Below are 27649 nucleotides of genomic sequence, written 5' to 3' on the forward strand. Positions count from 1 at the left end.
AAAATTGAAACAGAAGGAACATTGCCTAACTCATTCTATGATGCCAACATTACTCTAATATCAAAGCCAAACAAAGACACAAGAAAGGAAAATTACAGACCAATCTGTCTAATGAACCTCTATGCAAAAATCCTCAACAAAATACTTGCTAATCGTATTCAACAACAATTAAACAAATTATACACCATGACCAAGTGGAGTTCATTCCTAGTATGCAAGGATGGTTCAACATAAGAAAATCAATTAATGTAATATACCACATAAACAGATTAAAAGAAAAAAATCACATGATCATATCTATAGATGCAGAAAAAGCATTTGACAAAATACAGCACCCTTTCTTGATAAAAACACTGCAAAAGATTGGAATAGAAGGAAACTTTCTGAACATGATAAAGAGTATCTATGAAAAACCCATAGCTAACATAATTTACAACGATGAAATCCTAAAATCTTTCCCTCTAAGATCAGGAACAAGACAAAGATGCCCACTATCACCCCTCCTGTTTAACATAGTCTTAGAAGTATTTGCTCAAGCACTGAGGCAAGAACCAGACATAAAAGGCTTCCAGATTGGAAAGGAAGAAGTCAAAATTTCACTATTTGCAGATGATATGATCCTATACATAGAAAACCCTGAGAAGTCTACAACAAAGCTTCTAGAACTTATAAATGAATTCAGTAAAGTCGCAGGTTACAAGATAAATGCCCAAAAATCAGTAGTATTTCTGTACACCAATAATGAGCAATCTGAGGAGGAAATCAGGAAACAAATACCATTCACAATAGTAAATTAAAAAATCAAATACCTAGAAATAAATTTAACTAAAAAGGTAAAAGACTTATACACAGAAAACTACACAACACTGTTCAAGGAAATCAAAGAAGACCTAAATAAATGGAAGAATATTCCCTGTTCATGGATAGGAAGACTAAATATTATTAAGATGTCTATCCTACCAAAACTGATCTGCACATTCAATGCAATCCCAATAAAAATCAACACAGCATTCTTTAATGAACTAGAGAAACTAACTATGAAATTTATTTGGAAAGGAAAGAGGCCCCAAATATCCAAAGACATATTGAAAAAGAAAAATGAAATTGGAGGAATCACACTACCTGACTTCAAAACATACTACAAAGCTACAGTAGTGAAAACAGCAAGGTATTGGCATAAGGAGAGACACACAGACCAATGGAATCGAATTGAAAGTTCTGATATAGAACCTCATATATATAGCCATATAATTTTCGATAAAGCCACCAAACCCTCTCAACTGGGAGAGAATGGCCTATTCAACAAATGGTGCCTGGAGAACTGGATAACCATATGTAGAAGAATGAAAGAGGATTACCATCTCACACCTTATACAAAGATCAACTCAAGATGGACCAAAGACCTAAATATAAGAGCCAAGACCATAAAGGCCTTGGAAAGTAGTGTAGAGAAACATCTACAAGACCTTGTAATAGGAAATGGCTTCATGAACATCACACCAAAAGCATGAGCAGCAAAAGAACAAATAGATAAATGGGACTTCCTCAAAATTAAAGCCTTCTGCACCTCAAAGGAGTTTGTCAGGAAAGTGAAAAGAGAGCCTACACAAAGAGAGAAAATATTTGGTAACCATATATCTGATAGGAGACATATCTTGTATATATAAAGAACTCCTATATCTTGAAAATAAAAAGGCAAACAGCCCATTTTAAAAATGGGAAAAAGATTTGAACAGACACTTCTCCAAAGATGATATACAAATGGCTAAAAAACACATGAAAAATGCTCAAAATCCCTAGTTATTACGGAAATGCAAATCAAAACAACAATGAGATACCATCTTACTCCCATAAGACTGGCAGCTATCACAAAATCAGAAAACTACAATTGTTGGAGAGGATGTGGAGGAATGGGAACACTCATCCACTGCTGATGGGAATGCAGAAGGATCCAGCCATTCTGGAGAACAGTTTAGAGGTTTCTCAAAAAACTAGCTACAGATTTGCCATATGACCCAGCAATTCCACTGCTGGGTATATACCCAGAAGATCTGAAAACAAGGACACAAACTGATATATGCACACCAATGTTCATAGCAGCACTATTCACTATTGCCAAAAGTTGGAATCAACCCAAATGTCCATCAACAAATGAATGGATAAATAAAATGTGGTATATACATACAATGGAATACTACTCAGCTATAAGAACAAATACAGTACAAACACATGTGATAACATGGATGAATCTTGAGAACCTTACGTTGAGTGAAGCAACCCAGGCATTGAAGGACAAATACTACATGACCTCTCTGATATGAAATAAGTAAACCAAGCTGTCTCAGAGAGCTAGAGACTGGATGATAAACTTTAAGGTAGTTGGAGGGTAGAAGAAGGTTGTGAGCTGACAGCTACTTGAGTAAAATCTATGGTAAGCTGGAGATAAGTATTTGTACAGGGAAGGGATAAATTGGGGGCATAGGGCTAACTTTGGGTGGGGTTTTGTGGGCTTTAGGGGTGCTAGGGATGGGAGGATGGGTCAAATTGCCCACGAAATTGGGGAGAGGGTGAGGGGGACATTTGATCATGGGAGACTGTCAAGTATGTGGTTGAAATTGTGGTGTAGAGAAAACTCTTTAGAAAATGTAGTATGGAAGGTTGCATGTTAGGGATGCTTAAGGGGGGGGCATATGACAGAGGGCAAGCTTCTGGGGAGTGTGTGAGTGCTCATTTTGTCATAGTGGATTATATCATTGGGTGGAGACCCATACAATGAGAGTGAAGGTATACCCACATCCTGGGGAGGACTGATGTTCTCAAACAGAGGGAATTGTATCTTTTGAGAGAATCGGTGGCTCCCAATGGGTTAGGGCAGTCAAGTATGTCAAGCCCTCAACATTTTTGCAAATATCTCTGAATATGGTCCCTCAAGTAATGAAGATTGATTATCATGGTGGGCCCTGTGGGGAGGGGGAAAGAGGTGTTGAATACACGGAATCAGGGTAACTGTGGGGCAATGGAAGAGTTCCACAGGATCATGCCATAATGGATATAGGTCATGTTAAATTACACCAAAAATGTATAAAAATCTGTAGGCTAAAATATAAACCATAATGTAAACCCAAATGGAACCATGTCTGAAAGCTATCATTTCAATATCTGTACATTAGCTGCAGCAAATATAATATGAACGTGTAAAAAGATCACTGTTGGGGAAGGGACAAAGGGTTTGATGTTGGATATGTGGGAGTACCATATATTGTATATGTGAATTACTGTGACCTAAAACTTATGTCAAGAGAAACGTAATAATCAGGAAAAAAAAGAAGAAGAAGAAAGAAAGAAAGGAGGTAGACACTGAGGAAGAAATGGAGGAGATTGCCTTGCCACTGTACATACAGGGCAACACCTGTAGTTTTTTCATTTTTTCATTTCTTTGATACCCCAATTTATTTTTCCTTTATTTAATTTTTCTAAATTCCTATGTATTCTATATCTAACTTTTAAACCCATCGCTATATTCCATTTTTCTATGAATGGAAACCTGGGTTTCCTTTTTGAAGAAGTTTTGGACTAAGAGAGGTTCAACTATGGTGGGGGAGGAGCATTTGTGTGGGTGTCATCAGTGGGGAGCACACGGTTGGGAGAGAGTTCTCCAGGGCATGTATACAGGGTACATAGAAAGGTTTGGATATTTTCATAGTGGTTTTGGTTGGAAACGACAGATGAGAGAGTGCTGAATTCCTGACCAGGGGAGCTCTATCACATTCCCCAATGAAACAACAACAGTCCCCCAAGTGCAATGGCAAAAACCAATAAAGATAGATGGTCCAATGATGAGCCCTTGATACTGATGGTTCCGATTATGAGCCTGTGTGCCTGAAATATGAACTAGGCCTATAGCTGTGGGATGCCTAAGAGTTACCTCCTGAGAGCCTCCATGTTGCTCAAATGTGGCCACTCTCTAAGCCAAACTCAGCATGTAGATGCACTGCCTTCCCCCCAGCATGGGACATGACTCCCGGGAATGAGCCTCCCTGGCACCGAGAGATTACTACCAAGCACCAGCTGATGATATAACTACAAAATGACCATGAACAAAGATGTCAACTCAGTCCAGCAGAATATCTTAGCATACATGTGATATCAGGTGATAAAAACTGCATTTTGACCTTCAATAAAAGGGGGAAATGGAAAGGACAAATGAGTTTATATGGCTATGAGTCTCCAAAAAAGAGGTGGGAGGTCATGGGGGGGGGAGGGGTGGGTCATGCTTATGTATGCCTCAGCAGGGTACCAGAGATAGCCAAGGTAGATGGAAACCCAAGTGATGGTTCTTCTGAGGGCTGCAGCGACTGACAGGTTCTATGGTCAAGGCAGATGGCACTGGAGTTCAGGACCATGTCAGTTGGCCCTACTCTAGAGTTTGTGTTCCTGAGTGTGATGGAGTTGGACTCAGATATAACTTTTCTACACATGCCTCTTCTGTTACTTTTACCGGACCTGTGGTTGGCATTTGGGTTGGTGCATACTCCCGAGACCTGAATCTCTGAACTGTCCAAGTGATGGCCAGGCTCTCAGCCTCAGCAGACTTGTAGCTCCTACCCTCTGGTTTCTTGGACTTACCCTGGCCAGCTGGCAGAGAGGTGAAGAGGGTCAACCACCACACCAGGGAGCCAAGAGTGCCTACAGCTGCAAGCAGGAGAATTGCATCCATCATCTATGTGGAATCTAAACCCCCTCTTGATGTAGAGGGGGACTGGACATAGCCATCCCAAGTCCACAAGATGGAGGAATAGAGTATGGATTAGGGTAGACTTACTGATGTTCTGCTGGGAAAATATTGTGATTAGTAAGGGAAGAAATTGTAGTGGTGATGTGGAGAGGGTGGCCATGGTGGCTGCTGATGGTCGGGAGAGGGAAGAAGAGATATGGTGTGGGGGCATTTTCAGGAGTTGGAGTTGTCCTAGGTTGTGCTGCAGGGACAGATGCTGGACGTTGTGTGTCCTATCATGGCTCACTGGCTGGAATGGAGGAGAGTGTGGACTACAATGTGGACTACTGTCCATGTGCTGCAGCAGTTCTCCAGAATGTATTCGCCAGGTGCAGTGGATGTGCCACAATGATGGAAGAGTTTGTTGATGTGGGTAGGGTGGTGTGGGTGGGGTGGGGTGGGGGTTATATGGGGACCTCATATTTTTTGAATGTAACATTTAAAAGAAAATAAAGAAAAAAATGAAAAAAATAAAATAAAACAAAGAGTGATCATCAGGCTGAGGAATCAAAAGGACTACATGTGGATGGACACATGGATATGATGTGTGATAAAGTAAATAAAGCAAAATGTTTAACAATTGTAGTGCTGGGTATGTGGGTGTGCCAGTTATCAATTTATTATCTCTCTGCTCCAAACCTACCCTTCTTGCCCTACTTTGTGACACTGGACCTAGACTCTGTAAACATTTCTCATTTGGTGGCCAGAGAATGTTATGCTTTATCACATAGGGACAATGAAGTGATATAAGGTAATAGCAGCAAAGAGATACATCCTTCTAGATTCCCATTCTCCATTACTATTCTTATTCTGTCAGAAAACCCCAGACAGCCTTGCTGAGGCAATCAAGCTTGAGCTCTAGCCACAGACCCCATCTCCCCACTTCCCAGCAGCCTGGGCTGGCCAGTACCCTCCAGCAACAGACAACTGTTGCTTAGTCTAGCTCTGGCCCTTCTGGCAACAGTGGGTACTCTCACAGGTGATGAACGGAGGACACACGGCCTTTTAGAAGTCTGAATCCAAGCCTTGGGAAAAGGAGCCTTCTCCTAGTCCTTCTTCCTCAGGCTAGTGTTAGCTGCTACTGTATTGTACCTGCTGCTTATGGGCTCTTAGACTTAAGAGTTCTCTTTTACCTGTTTCAGTAGTTAACCACAAATGAATACGTTTGGTGAAGCTTTTTTGCTCCTCTTTAACCTTCACGACTATATTTAAGGTCTTCACACACAACTGATTTCATTTCTGGATCCCCCTCTCCCTGCCCCTAGCCTATACCTACCTCTACTTATTGTCCAAAATCAACGTCTTTCCCATTCTTCCCCACTTCTCATGAATCATAAATTGATCTGTGTCAGCTTCTTGTAGTATTCTCAAGTTTGTTTTAAACAACAGGCATATCTGTCTTTGGACACATTTATAGAAAAAGAATAGATATGTTTGTGTCTATATAGCAGTATTTTTAATATGTAAAGCTATTAGCAGTGACAAAACAATTTTTCACAATCTCTAGTTAGGAGATAAAAGGAAGTATTATTTCATAACTCATGTAACTTTCTTTTTTTAATCACAAAATAAATCTATACACAGAAGTGCGAGCATGTGTGTGAGGGAGGCAGAAAGCGAGCAAGATACAGCATCTTCCCCAGGAAGGGATTGACAATAATCTTTCTTATGCTTAGTGGGGTTTACAATTGAACAAAGAATAATAAAATAAATACCTATATATTCTCCACCTACCAATACTTTTAAAACTCCCTTGGGTCCCTTCAAGGTGACATCCCTCTTCTTCTATACCCCAAAAATGACAACTGTCCTGAAATGCAATTTATAGTGTTTGTTTAAAACAACTTGAAAATATTATAAAGCTAACCAAACACTTATTTAGAAGGAAAAATCATAATAGAGATAAGGCCACAGAGTCCAAATATATATCCAGTTGAAATGTATATCATGACAATTCATGAAAAGCACATATAAATATAGATCTGTTGTGCATAATAAAATGTATAAACACCCCAGCAGGGCCACAGATGCTCCTCTCCTTCGTAGTCCCCATGATCAGTAGGTGTGAACCTGCCATTCTATTTCAAGCCTCTACATGTGGCACATGCTCTTCTATCTACTTAGCATGCTGAGGAACATAGACTTTTCAGAAGAGTAGAGAACAGGAGGAAGATGCTCAGTCCCTCCTGAGGATAGCCTTGCTGATACTAAGTGTGGTTCAAGATCCAGGATAGTGGGGAGAAGATATGGCTCAGGTGGTTGAGCACCTGCTTTCCACATGGGAGGTACCTGGTTTGGTTCCCGGTGCCTCCTAAAAACAAAAAAACAAACAACAACCAAATGAAAAAACCAACTCAGTGGAGCCAAGGTGGCTCAGTGGTTGAGAACCAGCTTCCCACACACAAGGTCCCAGGTTCAATCTCTGACCCTGGGACCTCAAAAAAAAGATCCAGGTTGTGTCATGATGATGGGAACGAGTGTTGTTGGGGGGGGGGAGAGGGGGGGTGGGGGGGTGGGGTTGAATGGGACCTCACATATATATTTTTAATGTAATATTATTACAAAGTCAATAAAAAATAAAAAAATTAAAAAAAAATTAAAAAAAATAAAAAATAAAATAAAAAAAAAAGATCCAGGATAGTGATTTTTTTTACAGTATTTGTAAACATCCTTTTAAATAGACACACTGAGATTGCTAGTGTGACTTCTTCCAAAATGGTGATGATATAAGTTCCAGAATAAAGGGGCAATGTTTCATAAATTAGACTTCTCCCTCATGTCTGATAGATTGTTTCATACGTATTCAGTTTCATAGACAGCTATGCACCGTACCAGAAAAGTGGAGGCAAAACTAAAGCCCCCACAAAGATATGTTGTAGCTGCTCCTACTTTGGATAGACACCTTGCTAAATTCTAGCAGTACTATACAAAATAATTTTCTGTGATGATGGAACTGTTCTATATTCTGCCATATGTGGTTATTGAGCTCTCAAAAGGTAGCCTATGTGACTGAGGAAATGAATTTCTAATTTTACTTAATATCACTTAAATTTATAGCCACATGTAGAAGCTACTAATTGCCATAGTATTGGACAGCACAGTTCTAGAGCCTTGGTTAAAAAAAGAAATTCAGGACTTAAGGCATGTATGTATTATGTTGTCATACTGCCAATCCAGGAACTTATAGCATGTATGTATATACACTGTCTTAACAGCCAATCCAAAACCCTACCTGCAATATTGCAAATGTCCTTCTACCTCCTGCCCACTCCGTTTAGCTGTCTGGCAGAAACACACATTTGTCTTTCAAAACGCGCTCAGGTAGCATCTCCTCCATGAAGCCCTCCCTGGCAGCCCAGAGTTTCTAATTCTTCATTACAATTATTAATATTACTAGACAGTTCATACCATATTATCATTATGGGTTTACATATCTGTATCCTCTGCTATACTTGGGGCTCCAAGTTCATTTCTGAATCCACAAAACTAATGGAGTGCCACATCCTAAGACTCTAGATCTAGGTTCTCCTGACCCATTTATTAAACTAATCTCCACCTCACCAGACCCAGCTCTTTATTACTATACTGTTCGAAATCTCAAAATCCCATCCACACTTAATATTTTGGAATTGGGTAAATTCCAGATTATGTTGTCTGGAGCAATGGGTATTATATTTCCATATGCAATTGTCCAATAGAAAACACGTTTAAACAGTGGAAACGATGCTCATTAGAAAACCAAATGAAAATAGCAAGTAAGTAATTAGACACAGGTGTGTGGAATCAGAACTAGGAAAAGACATTTGGGAGTTTTCAACATTAGAGGTACCATTTGAAGCCAGAAGATTCTGAAGCCAGGAGACTCAAAAATGATCACTCAGAAAGTCAAGAGTTAAAAGTGTTAAAGAGGTCAAAGGTTAAAAAAGAACTTGTGAGAACACTGAGAAGAGGTCCCAGGGACATAGTAGTAAAACCAGGAAAATTATGTTGTCTGAGAGCCAATTAAATAAAGCAATTCAAGGAGAGAGTCATCAGTTAAGACAAATGCTACTGACATGTCAAGCAGGAAAGTAAGGTTATATTTCTTTTCCACAATAACAAATCCTCCAAAACTGGAACAGAGAAAAAATTAAAGATACCATTTGGCATTCATTAACCAGTGAAAGCGAAAAACCATAAATTATACCAATGTTATCTAATATAGATGATGTTTTATTTCATTTTCATTATAGACATGCTATTCCAGAACATCACATCTTTCTTCTAATATCTACACGAAACAAGGTTTCAGAGAGCGCAGTAATTCTCTTGGGCAGCATTAATTTTAAATGAAAACTAAGGTGTTTTGACTCTGAGGCACTGTGTGTCCCATTCAGCTGCGACGCTTTCCCTGAACCACGGCAGAGGCAGGTTTGTCATAACTTAAAGTCAAGATGGCTTTAAGAATATCCAGTTTCCATAAAAGAATAGGCAAGTCTCAGCATTCACTTAGAACTTAGAGAAAACGTTAGATCCGTGGACTGTGAGTTCCAATGAAGGGAGGGGCTCACCTCCCACAAAGCCGACGCTCAGCAATTACTTTTTACTTCACTTTGGAGGAACTACCCCTTACAGCGGGGAGAGGTCGCGACCTTCAGGGCACATCAGCCTCCAGAACACTGTCGCATCCTCACGCTGGTGACACTGCACCGAGGCGAGCTGGCCAAGCAGACCCGCACCTAATCGAAGTTACCGCGGGACGGCGCACGCCCGGGTCCCATCCCTAAAGTTAAAAGAAAACCTCCTGCCCTCTGGTCCTGGGCTCACCTGTCTCCGAAGTGAGGAAGATGCGCGGCCCCCGGCCGCCTCGGAGAGGGCGGGCGCTCCCGCACACCCCTCCAGTCGTAAGAGGACACGGACGGGCGGAGGGTCCCCAGAGCGAGGGAGGGAGGACCCCGGAGCTGGGTCTCTGGGTCTCGGGGCGCCGCCGCCGCAGTTCCCTCAGGTGCCTCCGGGGCCCGGGAGAGTGCGTGCTCCCGCCTCGTCGCTTAGCAACCTGCGAAGCTGTCCGGTCTTTCCCACACGTCAACTCCCCCGCCCCATCAGAAAGTGAACATTGTTTTTCAAAAAAAAAGGTCTGTTTCCGGGTCGAGCCGGCTTTGCGCAGCGGAAGGGTTCTTCACCTTCCACGTCTACCCTCGGGGGAGAATAGTCTCGGTCGCCCGCGGGGGGGTGGTGTCGCTAGCTCCTCTCTCCTCCCTGAAGTTGCACGCGCCTCCCCTCCCGCCGACTGCCGAGCGCCAACAGACTGGTCCTTTCCTCGGTGCGCTCATCACAGTCCTCCAATCACAGCGACTCGCCCCGGGGACTACTTTGCAACCGGCGAATAGCGCAAGGAGAAGGGCGTGAAAAGACCTCTGAGCTCGGGAAGTGCAGTTCAGCACTGGAAGGAAATGCTTTGGAACTCGCGCCAGGCCTGGGTCGCGTAAACTACCGTTCCCAGAGGGCGCCGCGGTTGGCGCCGAGCCGTCCTCCCCACGCTGCCCGCCTTCCACGAGTCGGTTCCGCGGTAGAGGTGACCTGTCTCCGAGAGGCTGATTCTGAAGGTGCTGACATTGTCCGCGCAGTTCCCAGCCATGGTGAGTGTGCGCCCCCGGCTCCTGCCCACCTCCTGGCCTGCGCCCTTGTCTGGGGTTTCTCGCGCTTGAAAGGCTTTTGTGGGCAGCTGTGCGTGGCTCCGTCCGTTGCGCCCTTTGGAGAGCCGAGACTCGGAGCTCCGCGGTTCATCTTCTGGGGATTGTCGCAGTGACCCAGTACTAGGGAAGGGGTTGATTTCCTCCTGTGGGGGGCTCTTAGAAGGACTCCGGGGACCTCGCTGTCCTAGGAGAGGCGCGGTCTCAATCCTGCTGCACGATAAAATGACAAAATCACAGACCGCAGGTTTTGTCTTAAGGACGGGTCGTTAGATTTGATATTGGGGAAGAGGATTCTGGATGTCAGTCTCTTTCTTGAGCCTACGGTGTTTTTAGGGCTTTTGTCACAAAGTCCTTGAAAGCAAAATGCCTCCGACTGTAAAGGTAGCGCTTACAGGTGCCCCAGATTACGATCTGCGTTTTGAGAAGTGTTTCCGCCATATCTAATTTCACAAAATGTTATCTAAAACCTGTTCATTGATCTCCTTTTAAAATGCCAGGACGTCTTGGAGTCACGGCATCACTAGCCAGAATAACTGATGCAGATATTCTTTCATGTAGATTATTAATTCCAGAAGCATTACTTTTAATTGTAACACAATGACCATCTTGTCATCTAAGATCTGGATACTTAGATCTCAATGGGTTGTCTCTGCTGAAAGAGGGAATGGGGGAGGGGGAGGGAAAGACAATGACGTAGGAATAATCTGCATACTGTTTGAAGGTGACATTTGATAGCAAGAGAAATTGCTTCAGTACTTTTATTAATAGTTGAGACTTATTTTTCCTCCCTTGTCTCAAAATACTAAGATGGGTAGGGAGAGTGGGGAAATATTTGAATGAATTGCAAATTTCCCAGAATCTGAAAAGACATATTTTCAAGGCTTGGGTTTTATTCCTTCTGCCTTTATACGGAGGCCAGTGGAGATTCCTAATTCCCAGTAAATGTTAAATCTAGGTTTCCTAAGTATTTTTTTCAGATAAAATGGTCATTTAAATGACACTTTCAGTGGGTTCTGTCCTAATAAACTTAGCAAGAAAGCAGGGCTGCTTATTATCAGAGACGCTTGGACTTTGTAATTTGAATTGAATAGGACCTTTAAAACTGATCTTGGCAAACCTTCCCACCTCACATCTTAAAATTGACGTTTCTGAGACCCAAAGAGTATGTGGTTTGTCCAGGGTTACACAACAGTTTGCCTGAGGGGTCTCACTGTTTCCATTTTTCCATATCATGTCATAGACACTTACATAGACACGTATTCTGAAAATAGTTTTATTTTTAAACTGAAGTTCTAGAAGAAAATAGAAGCTCACACTGCAAATACTAACTCGGCTATGTTACCAGAATTTAAATTACCTCATAGCTTTATGCATTGCAATACAGAATATAAGAATTCTAGAATTGGAAGGGAATTTGGCGATTATATTATCTATTATTAAAATGTAGCCTGGTTTAAAAAAAATGTAACCTGGTGAGGTCAAAGTATATCCCCAAGGTCACAGGATGAAAGAGATAGGGGCCTCTAGTTTTTGTGTTGTTTTTGCTGAACAGAAGATCAGGCCAGGCCTCAACTCTGGAAGGTCACTTTGGCATTTTCTGCAAGGAGCTTGTCTATGAGGAAGAGTCCTTCTGCATCTCCTTGCCTCCTTGGGGAGAATGTATGAATAATGCAAGTTAGATACAACCTATTTTTAAGACAATTCACTGTTTTTTAAAGGAGGGAATTTGCTTGTGTCCTTTGGGAGTGATAACTAGAATGAATCAGGTTATAAAGAAATCTGAATGATAACTTTACTCTTATATTACAGAAATATAATTAGAAAGTAATAAAAGAATATAGAAAGAGCACTTAGATTTAAGTTTTACAACCGTGACTTTAGTGCACGCACAAGACAGAGCCTGCATCTGCGGGAAGGTCATTAGGGCCCTGCCAAGAGCAAAGACATTCCTTCTTTGAATCTTGGCAGACTGCCCAGTTCAGCACAGAATAGTAACTTGTGTTCATACTGTAACATTGTCAAAAGTCAGCAGGACTATTTCACCCTTCTGCTTTTCAACTGCAATGTTGCAAAAGAGCAGAAAGAATCAAATGAACACTTTCTTTCTCTTTTATCATCAAACATTTAGGCACTAACTAGGCTTCATCCTATTCTTAACAAGATGGAATTACCTACCTGCAAAAATAATTTGCACAAGGCAACCTCAGAGGTGGAATGAGTAACTAACCTCATCAGTCCTTCAGAGAGGACTGTGTTACTGTGAACACATTTTTAGTAGCTAAAATTAACTCCTCAAATGGACTTGCATTCTTCTGATCTGACTTTCTGGCAGTTTACACTTCATAGCTAATGATACTACTGGCTTTCCCCCTTAGTTCTGATCCTAACTTGCTTTTCATTGAAATAGCATATGCGGTTTTTTGTTTTTTGTTTTTTTTCTTTATCCTTAACTTCACCCATTTAACAAATATTTGTTTAACAGTAGGTAGGAACACAAGTTTGAGTCAAAAGTGGGCTGCTCTCAGAGGCATTCCCATGCCAGTAAGAATAACAGACATGTAGATAGAAAACCGTAGGCTTTAAGAGTCCTTAAAGGAAATTTGTGTGGTGACGGACTTTTATTTGGGAAGCGGTTATGGCTGAAGCAATTGAGCTCCTACTACCACATGGGAGGTCCCAGGTTCACGTTCCTGGTGCCTCCTGGGGAAGATGAACAAGACAGCAGGCTGGCATGGCAAGCTGATGCAACAAGGAGACACACAGAGGAAATACAATGAGAGACGCAACAAAGCAGGGAGTGGCGGTGGCTCAAGTGATTGAGCATCTCTCTCCCACATGGGAAGTCTCAGGTTCTGTTCCCAGTGCCTCCTAAAGAGAAGATGAGCCAGGTACAGAGAGCACACAGTGAGTACAAACAATGGGGGGGGGGGATAAAATAAATCTTTAAAAAAATAATAGTATGTTAATTCTCAGTCCTTAAAACTACCCTATTGATTAAGTAGTTGCTATTATTTCCATTTTACTAGGGGGAAATGGGAATGCAGAGGTTAGGTAACTTGTCCATTGGCATACAACTAATGAGTAGTGGAGTCCACATTTGAACCCAGAAAGTATGACCATAGAGGCTATCCCTTTACTGTACCCTACTGCCTCTCTAGCCCTCTGTTTTAGAGAATTGGCTTATGCCCTGAATGTTTCCTGTATATGGTTCAAGAATGGATTTCCTGGCCTAAAATATTACCATAATAGGAGGTGAGTCATATTGCTTAATGAATGAATTACATGATATGACAGTTCCCCCATTGATATAAGACTATATAATTTTGCTTACTATAGCTACAACTATTGTGGTCACCAACCTTCTCAATACAAATATTTATAAATAAAATATCTTTAGATGAAATATTTTCAAAGCATATTCAGTATGCTTCCAAAGAATTCTTACACATTTCCATCCTTTTGGTAGCAGTTTTCACAAGATTCATCTCCTTCAGCAAATATTTGAGCTACACATATGTAATTTTGTTCTAAGCAGTAGGGATACAGCAGTAAATAAAATAGATAAAGCTCCTGGACTTAAGAAGCTTGCATGCTGAAGGACTGGCAGGGAAGAGAAAGGGCAGGATTGTTCATTTCTTCCTTTATTCCATTTTCTTCATCTACTTTACTTAGAGGGAAGAGGAAAAAAGAACAAATGAAAAAGATGTAAAAACCATTAGAGATTTTTCTGGATATAATAATAACTCCTAGATAATGATATCTTTAGTGCTATTTCTAAAGTCTGTTTGGGAACATAAATATATATATTGTGTTAAAATTGGTTTATTTGGGAAATTATCACATTTTATGCATTTAGAGATGTGACGGTCTGGAGAAAAAGTTGGGGAAGAAAATGCAGAAAAGATCCAGGAGATCAGGAAGAAACTTTACACATAGTTTTCTCTTCCTCCCCCAGCCCATTCCCACTCTGGCAATATCTCTGGAGAAAAAGTACCTAAATTTATTCTGCAATAATCAAATTCATTTCTTTACAACAGTTGACACATCTTTCCTGTTTTGTTTTGTTTTTCCTTCGACCAAATTGCTAAGCTGCTGACCTTTAAGGTTAGAAAGACCTTTTAGAGGTCATCTGTATCCCTGAGTCATGATTTCCTCTGTTAAGAAAAATGTTAACTATAAAGAAACCAAAGGCTTCTATCCCCAGTGAGGTCAGTAGACCTCTCATGCAAAAAAGAGATGCTAGGGTAGAAGAAGGAGAGCAATTCATTCTGATTGAATTTTTCCATCTAACAGAAACTTGCCTATTACATTTCCAAACATTGTTTAACTCTTTTTATTAGAAATATTTCTCTCTTTTTTTGTTCTCTGGGCTTAATTTAGCCTTTGCTTGATGATTCAGGGACATCACTTTGAATATTGGATCATATGTCCATGTTCTGTACAGGGTATTACAACAATTATGCTCTTTGTGTTTCTCTCCCTTGACCCACTTTTTAAAAATAATTTTCTCTTGGAATCAGGTGGTGAGTTGTTACTATGTATTGCTGTCATCTTTGTTTAATTCTGAAATTTAATTTTCTTTCTTTTTCTTAAATAAAAAATAATGGTTTATCTCCTCCCCTCAACCCAATATTTAAGTCAAAGCATGAGTAATTGTTTCATTTAAACTTTTGGTTCAACTTAAATGGAAAAATTTAACAACTGTTACTTCTCTTCCTGGTGTAAAGGATTCGACTGAGCAGATGGGCAAGGGGGCGAATTAGCATAATAGGCTTTGTAAGGCTCTAATGGCCACCAGGCTTTGTTCCAGGAAAGCGGTTATCACCAAGTGATGCTTAGGAGGAAGAGTGTTAGGCCTATTTTAAGTGGTAAGATATCCTACAGAAAGGTGGATTAGATTATGTAAGTGAATCCACGATAACACTTAGAGCCCCCCAGTACAGTGAGTAAACAGCACCGCATGTTCCAAAAGTGCCTTAGTTGATGTATTAGTCAGCCAGAAGCAGTGCTGAGGCAAAGTACCAGAAATCTGTTGGCTTTTATTAAGGGTATTTATTTGGGGTAAAAGCTTACACTAAAGAGTCCAACTCAAGATTCCTTTCTCACCAAAGTCAGTTGCCACGTGTTTAAGCAAGATGGTTGCCCATCTCTGCCAGGGTTCAGCCTTCCTCTCTCTCAGCCACAGGCTAGCATAGGGCTCTTCTCTCTTCCCAGGGCTTTAGCTGTTGAGCTCTCTCCTTTCTGTCACATGGCAGGACTGAAATGACCAAGTTCTCTCCTCTTCCACGTGTCTTCCTGAGTATCTGTTCATATAGCCCAGCAAGAGGACGGGGACTCAACCCTGAGTCATGCCCTACTTTGATCGAATCAAAGCCCTAGTCTTCATTTAATCAAGTAAATTTAAAACCTTTCAATTAAATACAATGGAGGGTATCACACCAGAGGAACAGACCAGTTTACAAACATAATCTCTCTTCTTGGAATTCATAAATCTCAAGCTGCCACCATTAGTCATTGTATGCTGTCTGTATTTACTGGGACAAGTCAATACCTTAGTGTTCTACTGGACCAGATGCTGAAGAGATTTTTAAAATTTTAATGAGCTTTTAAAGTATGTGGTTGTCTTAAAGAGAAACTCTCAAATATCTTAGAGTGAAATAGTGCTCTTTAATAAGATGTTTGGTTTTTTTTTAAGATTTTATTTTTTTATTTTTATTTTTTATTTCTCTCCCCTTCACCCCCAAACCCCCGCCCCCCCGCCCCGTTGTCTGCTTACTGTGTCATTCACTGTATGTTCTTCTGTGACCACTTCTGTCCTTATCAGCGGCACTGGGAATCTGTGTCTCTCTTTTGTTGCGTCATCTTGCTGTGTCAGCTCTCCGTGTGTGCAGCACCATTCTTGGGCAGGCTGCACTTTCCTTCACACTGGGTGGCTCTCCTTGTGGGGTGCACTCCTTGTGCGTGGGGCTCCCCTACGCAGGGGACACCCCTGCGTGGCACAGCACTCCTTCCATGCATCAGCACTGCGCCTGGGCCAGCTCCACACGCATCAAGGAGGCCCGGGGATTGAACTGTGGACCTCCCATGTGGTAGGCAGATGCTCTATGCATTGGGCCAAGTCCACTTCCCTTTAATAAGATGTTAATAGGTCTTTTTCATTACAGTCTGAACCGATCAGAGTCCTTGTGACTGGAGCAGCTGGTCAAATTGCATATTCACTGCTGTACAGTATTGGAAATGGCTCTGTCTTTGGTAAAGACCAGGTAGGAGCAAGTATCTGTAAGTCTTAAATCCTTAGAGTAAGAATATCATTAATAATACCCTGTGTTTAGTTGCAAACATTATAAAACAGTAAAGGAATGGGTAATCCCAATAAATGTAATAAGCACATGGCTGTAATTGGAAGCTGGTAAAAATTTTTGTATGCACCCCTCCAGGCATTGAAAATACTTTGCAAGTCAGAACTACTCCACATATTTAGTTGACTTGGTGCAACCAGCAGGTGTCACAGTGGAAGATATCATTAATGACAGTAACTATTAGGCTGTTAGGGTCATGGGGGGAGAAAGTTCCTGCATCAGCACTTACTTGTTTGAAAATGGTCTTTAGGCCCAAAGTAGGACAGGCAAATTGCTTCCTAGTAGGAATTCCAATTCCAGCAGGCCTGATGAATGTTCATTAAAATCCCTTTCTAAAGAATTAACTTATTTAGTCATTTAACCCACAGATAATTGAGTTCTTCCTTCATGCCTGATACTGTACTTAGCATTCCATGAACTGAAATCCATGCAATTCTGAAGAATAGTAAGAGCAAGCTGTTGTCACATTAGTTTGATGTTTTTCTCATGTACTCCTTAAAAATACAGTGTTGATAAATTCTCCCTCTGTGTCTGTTAGCAAACCATTGTTGGTTCTACAGCATTCCTCTTCTCAATGAGCATGGTGTTAGATGTCTTACCTCCTAAAATAGTAATTATGACCAATTAACAAGAACTATGTGTGGGGCTTTTTTTGTGACCAAGCGACATAACCTACTGTCCTTGATATTTGTCAGCCTCTGGTTCTCGTGCTGTTGGATATCACCCCCATGATGGGGGTCCTGGAGGGGGTCCTTATGGAATTGCAAGACTGCGCACTTCCTCTCCTGAAAGGTGAGTCCGGAGTGGAGAAGGGATTTTATGCCTTTCAAATTAATAGCCCTTTATTGTTGGAATTGGTAGAAATTATTTCATAAAAGTATTTTATTTTTATACAACTACTTGGTAAGATGTATACAGAGAACAAATAAGGGCAAATGCTAGAATTAACCAGTATCAGGCAAAGAACTATGCCTTTTTTTTTCCCCAAAAATTATTATATATAACTTACTTGTATTATATATTATTAAGTATAATATTGCACCAGGCTTATGCACCTGAGATGGTCTACATTGTAGTGTTTAAGTCTCTTTAAATGGTAATAGAATCCTGTAATGGAAAACCTTTTCAATTTTAAATCGTATCAGCCAGAGCCATATACTGCCCTGAGACTGGAAGTTGGCTGGTCCCTCATATCTAACCCATCCCATCTGCCAGTCTTCAAGTTGAGATGTAGTGTGAATGGTCCCAATCATATGCTATGTAGTTTGAAAAAGTTCACCAGGGTTCTGCTAAGCATTTTTTGGGGGGGTGGTGTTTGTTTATTTTATTTATTTATTTTTAATTTTTTTATTTTAAATGTTACATTTTTTAAAAATGAGGTCCCCATATACCCCCCTCACCCCACTCCTCCTATAACCACAACCTCCATTATCACGGGACATTCATCACATTTGGTGAATACATCTCTGAGGACTGCTGCACCACATGTTCAATGGTCCACATTACAGCTAAGCATTTTTGAGAATCATTGAACTATAATACAAATATAAGACAAAAATGTTACATGTTATCATTTGATTTTGAGTTTCATTAAAGCATTAGGTCAAGTTATAAATTAATTCGTATCTTTTTCTTTAGATATGCCTTCTTCATGAGCTTTCTCTTTTGGTAAAGATTATTGATACTCTTCTAGAAGTCTGCACAAAGTAAAATGTACACATACTCCAAGAGAAACCATTCTCAGAATTCATATATCTGTTCAATAAGCATTTACTAAAAGAGGTGCTCTGCCACCTAAATCACTTGGTTGCATCGTCACGTGAGAGAACACATTTTCATGCCCAAGCTGTTCGGCTGACTCCCTTTGCCTACCCTCCCCACCCTGCAGATCAGCTTTCTCTGCTGCTTTTATTTCATTTTTTCCTCTCCCAGGTTCCTCCTCTACTTTCTTATGGGCCCAGGATTCAGTAAACTTGTCCTCTAGCACTTGTGAATATGATAAAAAGAGATGGTTCAGCAGAAAAAGATGTATGGTGGGGAAGAGGAAAATAGTTGTTCTGGTGTTTCTGCTTACTCTTCTTTGGAGACTTATAGCAAACAGACTGGGATACATTCACTGGCCTAAAAATTGGCCAGTAAGAATGTGGAGTTCTAGGCATAGACTTTTTAATGCTGCAAACAAAAGAGAGAGATGTTATGTGTTCTTTAATCAAAAAACGTAATAAACACTCACCGTAGCATAGTGGTTGAACTTTAGACCAACCTCAGCTGGAATTATAGCTCCATTGCCTTTTAATGGCAGCTAGCTAATCTCTTTAAGTATTAAACATCAGTGTCATCATCTGTAAAATGTGAAAATTAAGCTTGATAATGCACATAAATCTCATTTGTTATTGATATCTTAGACTTTAAAGTAATTATAATTTAGAGATTAAGCGAATTTGTTGTTTTGCCTAATGTGTGGTAATTAATGTGGATAACAAATGTTGCTTTGAAGGTTATTGTAATAAACCTTGGATCATAAATGATTAAAAAAGTAAAAGCTATGGAGTTCTCGAAATTGATAATTACTATTGATATTTCTGCTAGTAATATGGTTGTTAATACATTGTCGTTCATTTCTTAGGCCCTATAACTTAGATCAACTTAATTTGTAAAAGCGAATGTTTTTTAGAAAGTGAAAGAATTACTGGGCAGATTCCATGTGAAAAAGAAAACTTCAGACTTTGGTGTTTAAGTAGCTCTTAATATTGTTTGTTATGTTCACAGATATCATCATTACAGATAAAGAAGAAGTTGCCTTCAAAGACTTGGACGTGGCCATTCTTGTGGGTTCCATGCCAAGAAGGGATGGCATGGAAAGGAAAGATTTACTGAAAGCAAATGTGAAAATCTTCAAAACCCAAGGTGCAGCCTTGGAAAAATATGCCAAGAAGTCAGTTAAGGTGACCAACACTATTTTATGCAGGTTTTTCATTTTTAGTATATTTCAACTAATTTCTGTTATATTTGAAACTTCTGCTCTCCACATTTAAATGAAAACAAAATTATTTACCTGTATTTTTTTTCCAGTTTTGTGCAGTCATCAGTAAATGCTGATGTAGATTTTTACTTCTTAGTAAGCTCTCCCTTGCAGTGGTAGACCTATTTTCAGAGATGCTCAAAAATACTTTCCCTATTACTATGACATGGAAACTCGTATTAGTTCTTAAACATATAAAGAAGGCAAATAACTTACTGGTTCCTTTGCACTAATATGCTTTGCTGTGTGGGAATATTTGTTCACGCAATTTATTTGGATTTGTGAGTGTGATTGTAAAGGAGATGGCTGGAACTCTATTTGTTCTCAGCAATAAGAGATGGTGGCTACTGAATGTTCACATTTTCTTAATCCAGGGAATTTTAATTTCTTAAAGAGTTTGAGTCAGTGAGACTTCTTGTTCTGTGTCTGTGTTTAGCCACTCTCTGATATTACTTTAATTTTATAATAAAGCTTTCTTTATTATAATATCCATTTAAGAGATTTTTAAAGCTAATAAGTAGACTGATCTATCTGTTGTGATATTTTATAGACTTCTGCATTTTTGTCTTAAAATTTTTTTTCATTTAGTTAATTTTTCTGTAATCAGTTTGTTAGAAAATGATTGTAGGGTTTTTTCCAATTGCTAAAATCCAGGCTGCTTGGAGTTGTAGTACTTCTTGCACAGTGTTCCCCTATCCCCAAATTTCTCCCCATTTAGGGAAAATATACAGTGACATTTCCCCCAGATGGGGCAAGAGAGTATCATATCTCCAGCTTGCTTTCAAATGGGCCAAAAAAAAAAAAAAAGAAAAGGGTGTGTGTGTGTGTGTAGATGGAGAGATTTATGAGGTAGAGGGAATTGGAGTATCTACATAAAGGGGATATGAGAATTATATTCTTGGTAATGTGCTTGTTGCTTTTTTATAAGTTCCCATTTATTCTGAAATAAGGTTTCTAATTATCATTTAATATATTCAGAACTTAAAAAAATAAGGTCCATATATGTGTTCCTATGCTGTATTTTATTTCAGTGTATCCCAGACCTCCCCTGTACAAAAAAAAGAAAACACTTGAAGTACTCTTCTCCTAAAGATTGGTCTGGGTGGGTAGGACCTGATAATCTATATTTTAGCAAATATCCCAGATATCCCTTTAGTATTAGGCCAGTTTGAGAAACACTTTTACATTTTTAGAGGCAAATAGTTGTCCTAAAGTAAACTGCTGAATTGGAATTTCATGTCTTGGACTACTGTTACACAAAGGAAAGTTCTATGAATGAAACTCTGAGATAGAGCTTTATATTACTTGTTTTTTTGTGCAAGTAGTTAAATGCTCTGGCTTTTTTTTGGCACAAAACACAAAATAGACATATTTTAAACATTGCCACCTGGAAAATGATTTAAATAATGGTCCAATTAAAGGAATGTTTTCAGTAGTCAGACAAAAAATTAATAAGGTATAAGACACCCAAAAAAAAGTTTTTTAAAAAGGACTTGTTCTACAAACTACAATGGTAACTATACATACAAACTTGGTGTAAAGGCTACATGTTCCACATTTTTAAAGTTATATTCTAAGGTAATTTAGTTGATCCATATACTATCTGTAGGTTGGGGTAATATCTGTGACTCTTCTGTGCCTCTCATACAATCTAGGTAATTGTTGTGGGAAACCCAGCCAATACTAACTGCCTGACTGCCTCAAAGTCGGCTCCATCCATCCCCAAGGAAAACTTCAGTTGCTTGACACGTTTGGATCAAAACCGAGCTAAATCTCAAGTAAGAGAAATGCCTTTTAAATTTTATCAATGTTCACATTTAAGACTTTTTTCTCTCTTTTGAAGTAACACTCTAGTTTGTGCTTTGTTGTTATTGTTAATTTAGTAGGAAGCTATTATAATTTGTCAGATTGTCTTTAAATCTATTCTCTTAAGGACCAGAGGCTGGACTTCCTATTTAATTTTGTTTTCCACTATACTTCAATTGCTAGCAGTAATTATATGCAATTGCTTATATCTTTTTAACCTATTTTGGGATGCCTTAAAATTTCCTACCTTTCATTACTTAGGAGCTAAATTTTAATTGTCAATTTTCCTTACCTTTTAGAGCATTAGATAGATATGCCAAGAGATCAGTTAAAGTGACAGTTGAGTAATAATAGCTTTTAAAAATATTAGAGGCTATGACACTCAGTTGAGTTAGAATGAAGTCAGGACAATTCTCTGGTTTTCTGACATACCTTATTCCTTTTCCCGAGTGCTTTTCTCGTCATCTTTCCTTACCCACAGGTCATCAGTGATAGGTTTATGAGTTTAGTCTACTTTCTTATAAAGGAGGCAACTTGGTTGAGTTTCAAGAACATGAATTTTTCCCAGGAGATGGGGCAGAATATATCTAAGTTGAAAAACCACTACTTTCTTAAACTGGAAATTGATAGTACTTCAGCTCTGGAACACCGCGTAAAGGAGAAAAGAATTTTTATTTGTTCAGTTTCTATTATAAGCTGACTTTTTTATATGTAATTTTTCATTTAATCCTTTTAGTAATTGTATGAGGTATATGTTATCCCTGTTTTATAGGTAAGAAACCCAAGACTCAGAGAGGTCAGGCAACCTGCTCACAGTCACACAGCTAATAAATGATGGTGCCCCCTAGATTTGCCTGACTCTGAACCCTTGTGTGCATTCTTACCTAGTGGTATCGGGTGACCTAAGTTCACATACTAGCTCTGTGACCTTGAAAAAGTGTATTATTCTCACTTTTTAAAGAGGAGCACAGCTTAGAGTTGACAAGAGCTGCACCTCAGAAATATCTCCCTGAACATTCCACTTAATTAGAGGGTTATTGGGTAACAAACTTAAAATGCACATATTCCCTCATTGGCTTTGTGCTGTGGGCTGGGTTATTTTCTTATTTCCCAGGATGACTGGGAAGGAATAAGAATTTGTTTGAATGACTATAAACAATGGATTTGGGTACTATGGGACAATTATGAAGGAAAGGATGATATTAGAGGGCACTGCCATTGTAGGCTCTAGCCTGCCAGAGGCTTACTTATTTAGTGCCTAGGTGGAGGAAGAGAGAGATCTCCCTTTTTTGGTGTTTTGCCTAAGGCGTTGGTGGAAGCAGACATTGGAAAATTCTGCTTTGTCCCAGTGCCCAAAACAGTGGAGGGGAGGAGTCTGAATGAGAAAGAGGGAAGAAAGAAGTTTTCTCATTAGACTAACCACCACTTGTGGCTCATGTTCTTTTTTACGCACTGGGCACTTGGGTTAGGCACTGGTTCAGCGTCCATTTGGCACAGTCGCAGCTTTTAGGATGTTTTTGAAGTAACGGTTTCTTCTTACAGAAGTTATTAATCTGGTGAGAGAAACAACAAATCCAATTATTAATTTTTCTTATTTTAGTGCTTACTATGCTTATATAATTTGTTTTGGAATTCAGAGGACTTAGCCTATTTTGTAATAATCATAGACTCATAAGAAGTTGAGAAGAAAAAAATTGGGAAGCACATGTGGCTTAAGTGATTGAGCTCCCTTCTACCATATGGGAGGTCTAGAGTTCGATTCCCAGGGCCTCCTAGTGAAGGCAAGCTGGCCCAAGTGGAGAGCTGGTGTATCAAGATGATGCAACAAAAAGAGACACAGAGGAGAGACAATAAGATACGCAGCAGACCAGGGAGCTGAGGTGGTACAAGAGATTGAGCACCTCTCTCTTACTCTGGAAGGTCCCAGGACTGGTTCCCAGTGCTGCTTAAAGAGAAGACAAGCAGGCACAGAGGAATGTACAGCAAATGGACACAGAGAGCAGACAATGGCAAGGGGGGTGGGGATTAATTAATTTTAAAAAAAGTTGTTGCAAAAATAGTACAGAGAAGTCCCATGGACCTATCGCCCTGCTTCTCCCAGTGGTGACATTTTACAGAACTATAGAGCATTATCAAAACCAGGAAATTGGGAAGCGGACATGGCTCAACTGATAGAGCGTCCATCTACCATATGGAGGGTCCAGGGTTTGATCCCCAGGGCCTCCTGACTCATGTGGTAAGCTGCCCACGCTCAGTGCTGCCGTGCACAAGGAGTGCCGTGCCATGTAGGGGTGTCGCATGCGCAAGCTGTGTGCCCCGCAAGAAGAGCCGCCCCACGTGAAAAAACACAGCCCGCCCAAGAGTGGCGCCACACACACGGAGAGCTGACGCAAGATGACGCAACAAAAAATAGATGCAGTTTCCCAGTGCTGCCTGATAATGCAAGCGGACCCAGAAGAACACATAGCAAGTGGACGCAGAGCAGACAGTGGGAGGAAGGGAAGAGAAATAAATAAAATAAATATAAAAAAATACACAAAAAAACAGGAAATTGACTGATATTGAAGAACACTGGAGTTGTTTCCAGTTTGGGGCTATTAACTATCCTTGTTTTTAAAATTCCTTTAAAATATCAAAGCATATCCCCTTTGTTAATTGGTGAATGCTCAGATAGAACTTTGGTATAATGTTGCTTTAATGTATGTGTGCGTAAATTATGAACTCTGGCACAACTGATTTTTTTCTCCCATTAATATTACAGCCATAATGAAAAGAAAAATCAATCTCACCCTAACACCTCAACTTTTAAAGATTTTTACACATTTCCCTTCTAGTTCACAATAAATTACACTCTATACATCCAACTAATCGTAATTTCTTCTCTTGTTTTGAATAACAAAATAAGCCAGCTGATTTTATTTTATTTTATAGGTCAAGATATAACTTTCTAACTTTTTCATAACTAGAAAGTTATGGCTACTCTATTACATAGTATAATTGATAATTTCATGTGACTGTAAAGAATTGCAAGATCCTAAATACTTTCAGAACCACCAGCTAGAGATTGTTATATACATTATAATTTTAGCTTTATGAATATTTACCCTCTTCCCCTCAGTTTCTAAAGTGTAAATTGAGGACAGTCATATTTTTTGGTAATCTGGGTCTCATTCAATGCCAAAATTTCAAATTGAGTATTATTGAAAAATAATAGTTTGCGTATGGTATATAATAAAAAGTTCACTTAAGCATATTATTACCTTCTTCATCTAAGTAAACAGGAGTCACTAAATGCAGAGAAAGAGCCTAAACTATTCCAAGTGTTGAGATTACATCTCTAAGTAAGTTTTAACAACAAATTGATGGTCAAGCTTACATAGTTGATAAATATTAACCTCTTCGTTGATGTTTATAAAACATCAAATTTGATAAACTTGTATTAATAAGTTAATTACAAACTGTAGGACATTCTCTTAAATATTCTATTTAAATAGTCTACTCTATGGTTTTAGTTCATAGTTTGTTCATGCTATTAAGTTGTTTTAGGAAATTACCAAGCTGTGAAATTTGCATTTTTTACACGCCAGTATTAACTCTAAGTTTCAGAAGCTTTTTATCTTTAGTTAAAGTCATTTGCCAAACATGTCACATTTTGAAACAAAAAACATATTTAAATGTATTTGTTTTTAATTTAACCAGATTGCTCTTAAACTTGGTGTGCCTGCTGATAACGTAAAGAATGTCATCATCTGGGGAAACCATTCCTCAACTCAGTATCCAGATGTCAACCATGCCAAGGTGAAAATGCAAGGAAAAGAAGTTGGTGTTTATGAAGCCCTGAAGGATGACAGCTGGCTTAAGGGAGACTTCATCACGGTAAGAAAGATCCATGAGCCCCTCTTAACAGCCAAAGATAAAGTACTATTCAGAGACATGCCACTCCGGCGGTATGAATGTCTCTCTAAGGGGTGGGGTGGGGGGAGCTTAAGGAGAGCAGGCCTTTCACAGTTGCTCTGATGAGTCTGTAATTTTCTTTTGGGGTCGTTTTTAAGTCAGTTTCAATCCGATCTGATCTTATCTGTAGAGTGGCAATTGAGATTGATTACTAAAGTGGGAAAGAAGTAGAGAAACTTTTGGTCATCCAGTTATCTTTTTACAGAGATCCATTCCTTTGTGTAAACTGGTAAAAGGGAGTTTGTAGTTTTCTCTTTACAAAAAGACTGGTGAATATAACTGAAGTCGGTTAGTAAGGCTGACATTGGGTAGTTGCATCATTCTGGACAGGGCACATTAAGCTATGGTCACAGCATTTCACCACAGCACTAGCTTGGAATTGATGACAGTTCTGCTACCATGATCCAGTAACACTGCTGTTTCTACCTGTCCCACCCCAGACTGTGCAGCAGCGTGGCGCTGCCGTCATCAAGGCTCGGAAACTATCCAGTGCGATGTCTGCTGCTAAAGCCATCTGTGACCATGTCAGAGATATCTGGTTTGGAACCCCAGAGGTGAGGACTCAGTAACTGCACAGGCCACTCTTTTATTTTTGTCCTCGGATGCATAACATAAAAAGAACAGAGCCTTGGAAGTCAGATTAGATTCACATCCCAGATCAGGTACCTACTAGCTAGGCAACCTTGGGAAAGTTACTTAACCTTTCTGAGCTATTTTCTTATTTGTTACATGACATTTACCTCACAGGGTTGTAGGAATTACATGGGATAATTAAATATGAAAAGCAACTAGCACAGTGCCAGGCACATAGTAGGAACAACTTATTTTCTTCTCAAAACCTATTAATATATTGATTGGGTCACACCTTCCTCATTGTGAAGTGAGGATTGTGTTTCTCCTGCCTACCTCACACATGGGTTGGAAAGAGTGTCGTAGAAGTCCCTGGTGCTGGCAGTAGTTTCCCTATACGGTACTGAAGATAAGTACACCGTAAGAAAGTATCACCTGGTTTACTTTTGTTAGTGCATGAGTCAGTCAGTTGTGTAAACTACTCCCTGTGCACCATGAGACTGCAAAACCTTGTTCTTTCCAGGGGGAGTTTGTGTCCATGGGTGTTATCTCTGATGGCAACTCCTATGGCATTCCTGATGATCTGCTCTATTCATTCCCTGTTGTAATCAAGGTAAGGTATCTCGGGACTGTTTCCCTTCTGTGGGAAAATAGTTGTATGTTTTTCTTAAGAATATTATAAGTAAGTCTAGAAATTGTTCCTTTATTAAATTTGACATTTTTTTCAGTTTTGAAATTGTGTATTGTACAACTTCAGGTCATTAAAAGATTGAAATTGATCTGGAAAGGGAAGATTCAACTCTTCCCACTAGGGACAGTAAGTTGTTAATGCCTCTAAAATAGTAACTTCTTTCCAAATTAAGCAATGGTTCTCAATATTACTGCTCTTTATTACAACTGTGCTAAAGCCAACCAATAGTTTTTTATATTCACTAATTGCAGTCTCATTTGAAGACTTTTTTCCCCCTAGATTTTAATGGTTTTAAATTCAAGAATTACCTGTTAAATTCTGGATTTTGATTTGCTTCTTTAGAATCAGACTTTAAAACAGGTACTTCTATAGATTTAAGCTCACACTATATTGTTGCTAGAAGATCAGTTCTGGTTTAATTTTAAATCTCTTACTTACAATTATTTTTAAACAGAATAAGACCTGGAAGTTTGTTGAGGGTCTCCCTATTAATGATTTCTCACGTGAGAAGATGGATCTTACTGCAAAGGAATTGGCAGAAGAAAAAGAAACTGCTTTTGAATTTCTTAGCTCTGCCTGACTAGACAATCATTTTAATGTTATTAAATGCCCAAAATCAGAAGAATCTAAATGTCGTCTTTGACTCTAGTACCAAATAATAATGATGCTATACTTAAATTACTTGTGAAAAATAGCACATTTGAAAGTTGTGTGCTTCTTGATACAAATTTGTGACTGTATCATCATGGTGTTAGTGCTGCAAAATAAAAATATATATTCAAGTGAAAATGACTCAGA

At 39.4% G+C, this 27649-nt stretch overlaps 2 protein-coding genes across 5 annotated transcripts in view; one reads left to right on the plus strand and one right to left on the minus strand.

Annotated features, from left to right (window-relative positions):
• The window catches only part of WDPCP (WD repeat containing planar cell polarity effector), a 407401-nt gene extending 397346 nt beyond the window's left edge, over positions 1 to 10055 (minus strand). For 2 of the 4 annotated variants that reach the window (XM_058278668.2, XM_058278667.2), the window contains exon 1: positions 9581 to 10045. The gene's annotated coding sequence lies outside the window, so the exon portion shown is untranslated. Of the gene's footprint in view, positions 1 to 9580 lie in introns of all 4 variants that reach the window. The other 2 variants (XM_058278665.2, XM_058278666.2) reach the window with 2 other exon arrangements.
• MDH1 (malate dehydrogenase 1) lies at positions 9994 to 27640 on the plus strand. The gene is made up of 9 exons (XM_004465097.5): positions 9994 to 10392; positions 16614 to 16712; positions 17504 to 17600; positions 19578 to 19753; positions 21486 to 21608; positions 25336 to 25512; positions 26031 to 26144; positions 26684 to 26773; positions 27306 to 27640. The coding sequence occupies exons 1-9, from the start codon at positions 10390 to 10392 to the stop codon at positions 27429 to 27431; spliced, it is 1005 nt and encodes a 334-aa protein (XP_004465154.1). The 5' UTR covers positions 9994 to 10389; the 3' UTR covers positions 27432 to 27640.
• The last annotated feature ends 9 nt before the right edge of the window (positions 27641 to 27649 follow it).

This window comes from Dasypus novemcinctus, chromosome 17, assembly GCF_030445035.2.
Source record: "Dasypus novemcinctus isolate mDasNov1 chromosome 17, mDasNov1.1.hap2, whole genome shotgun sequence".
NCBI classification, from domain to species: Eukaryota; Metazoa; Chordata; class Mammalia; order Cingulata; family Dasypodidae; genus Dasypus; species Dasypus novemcinctus.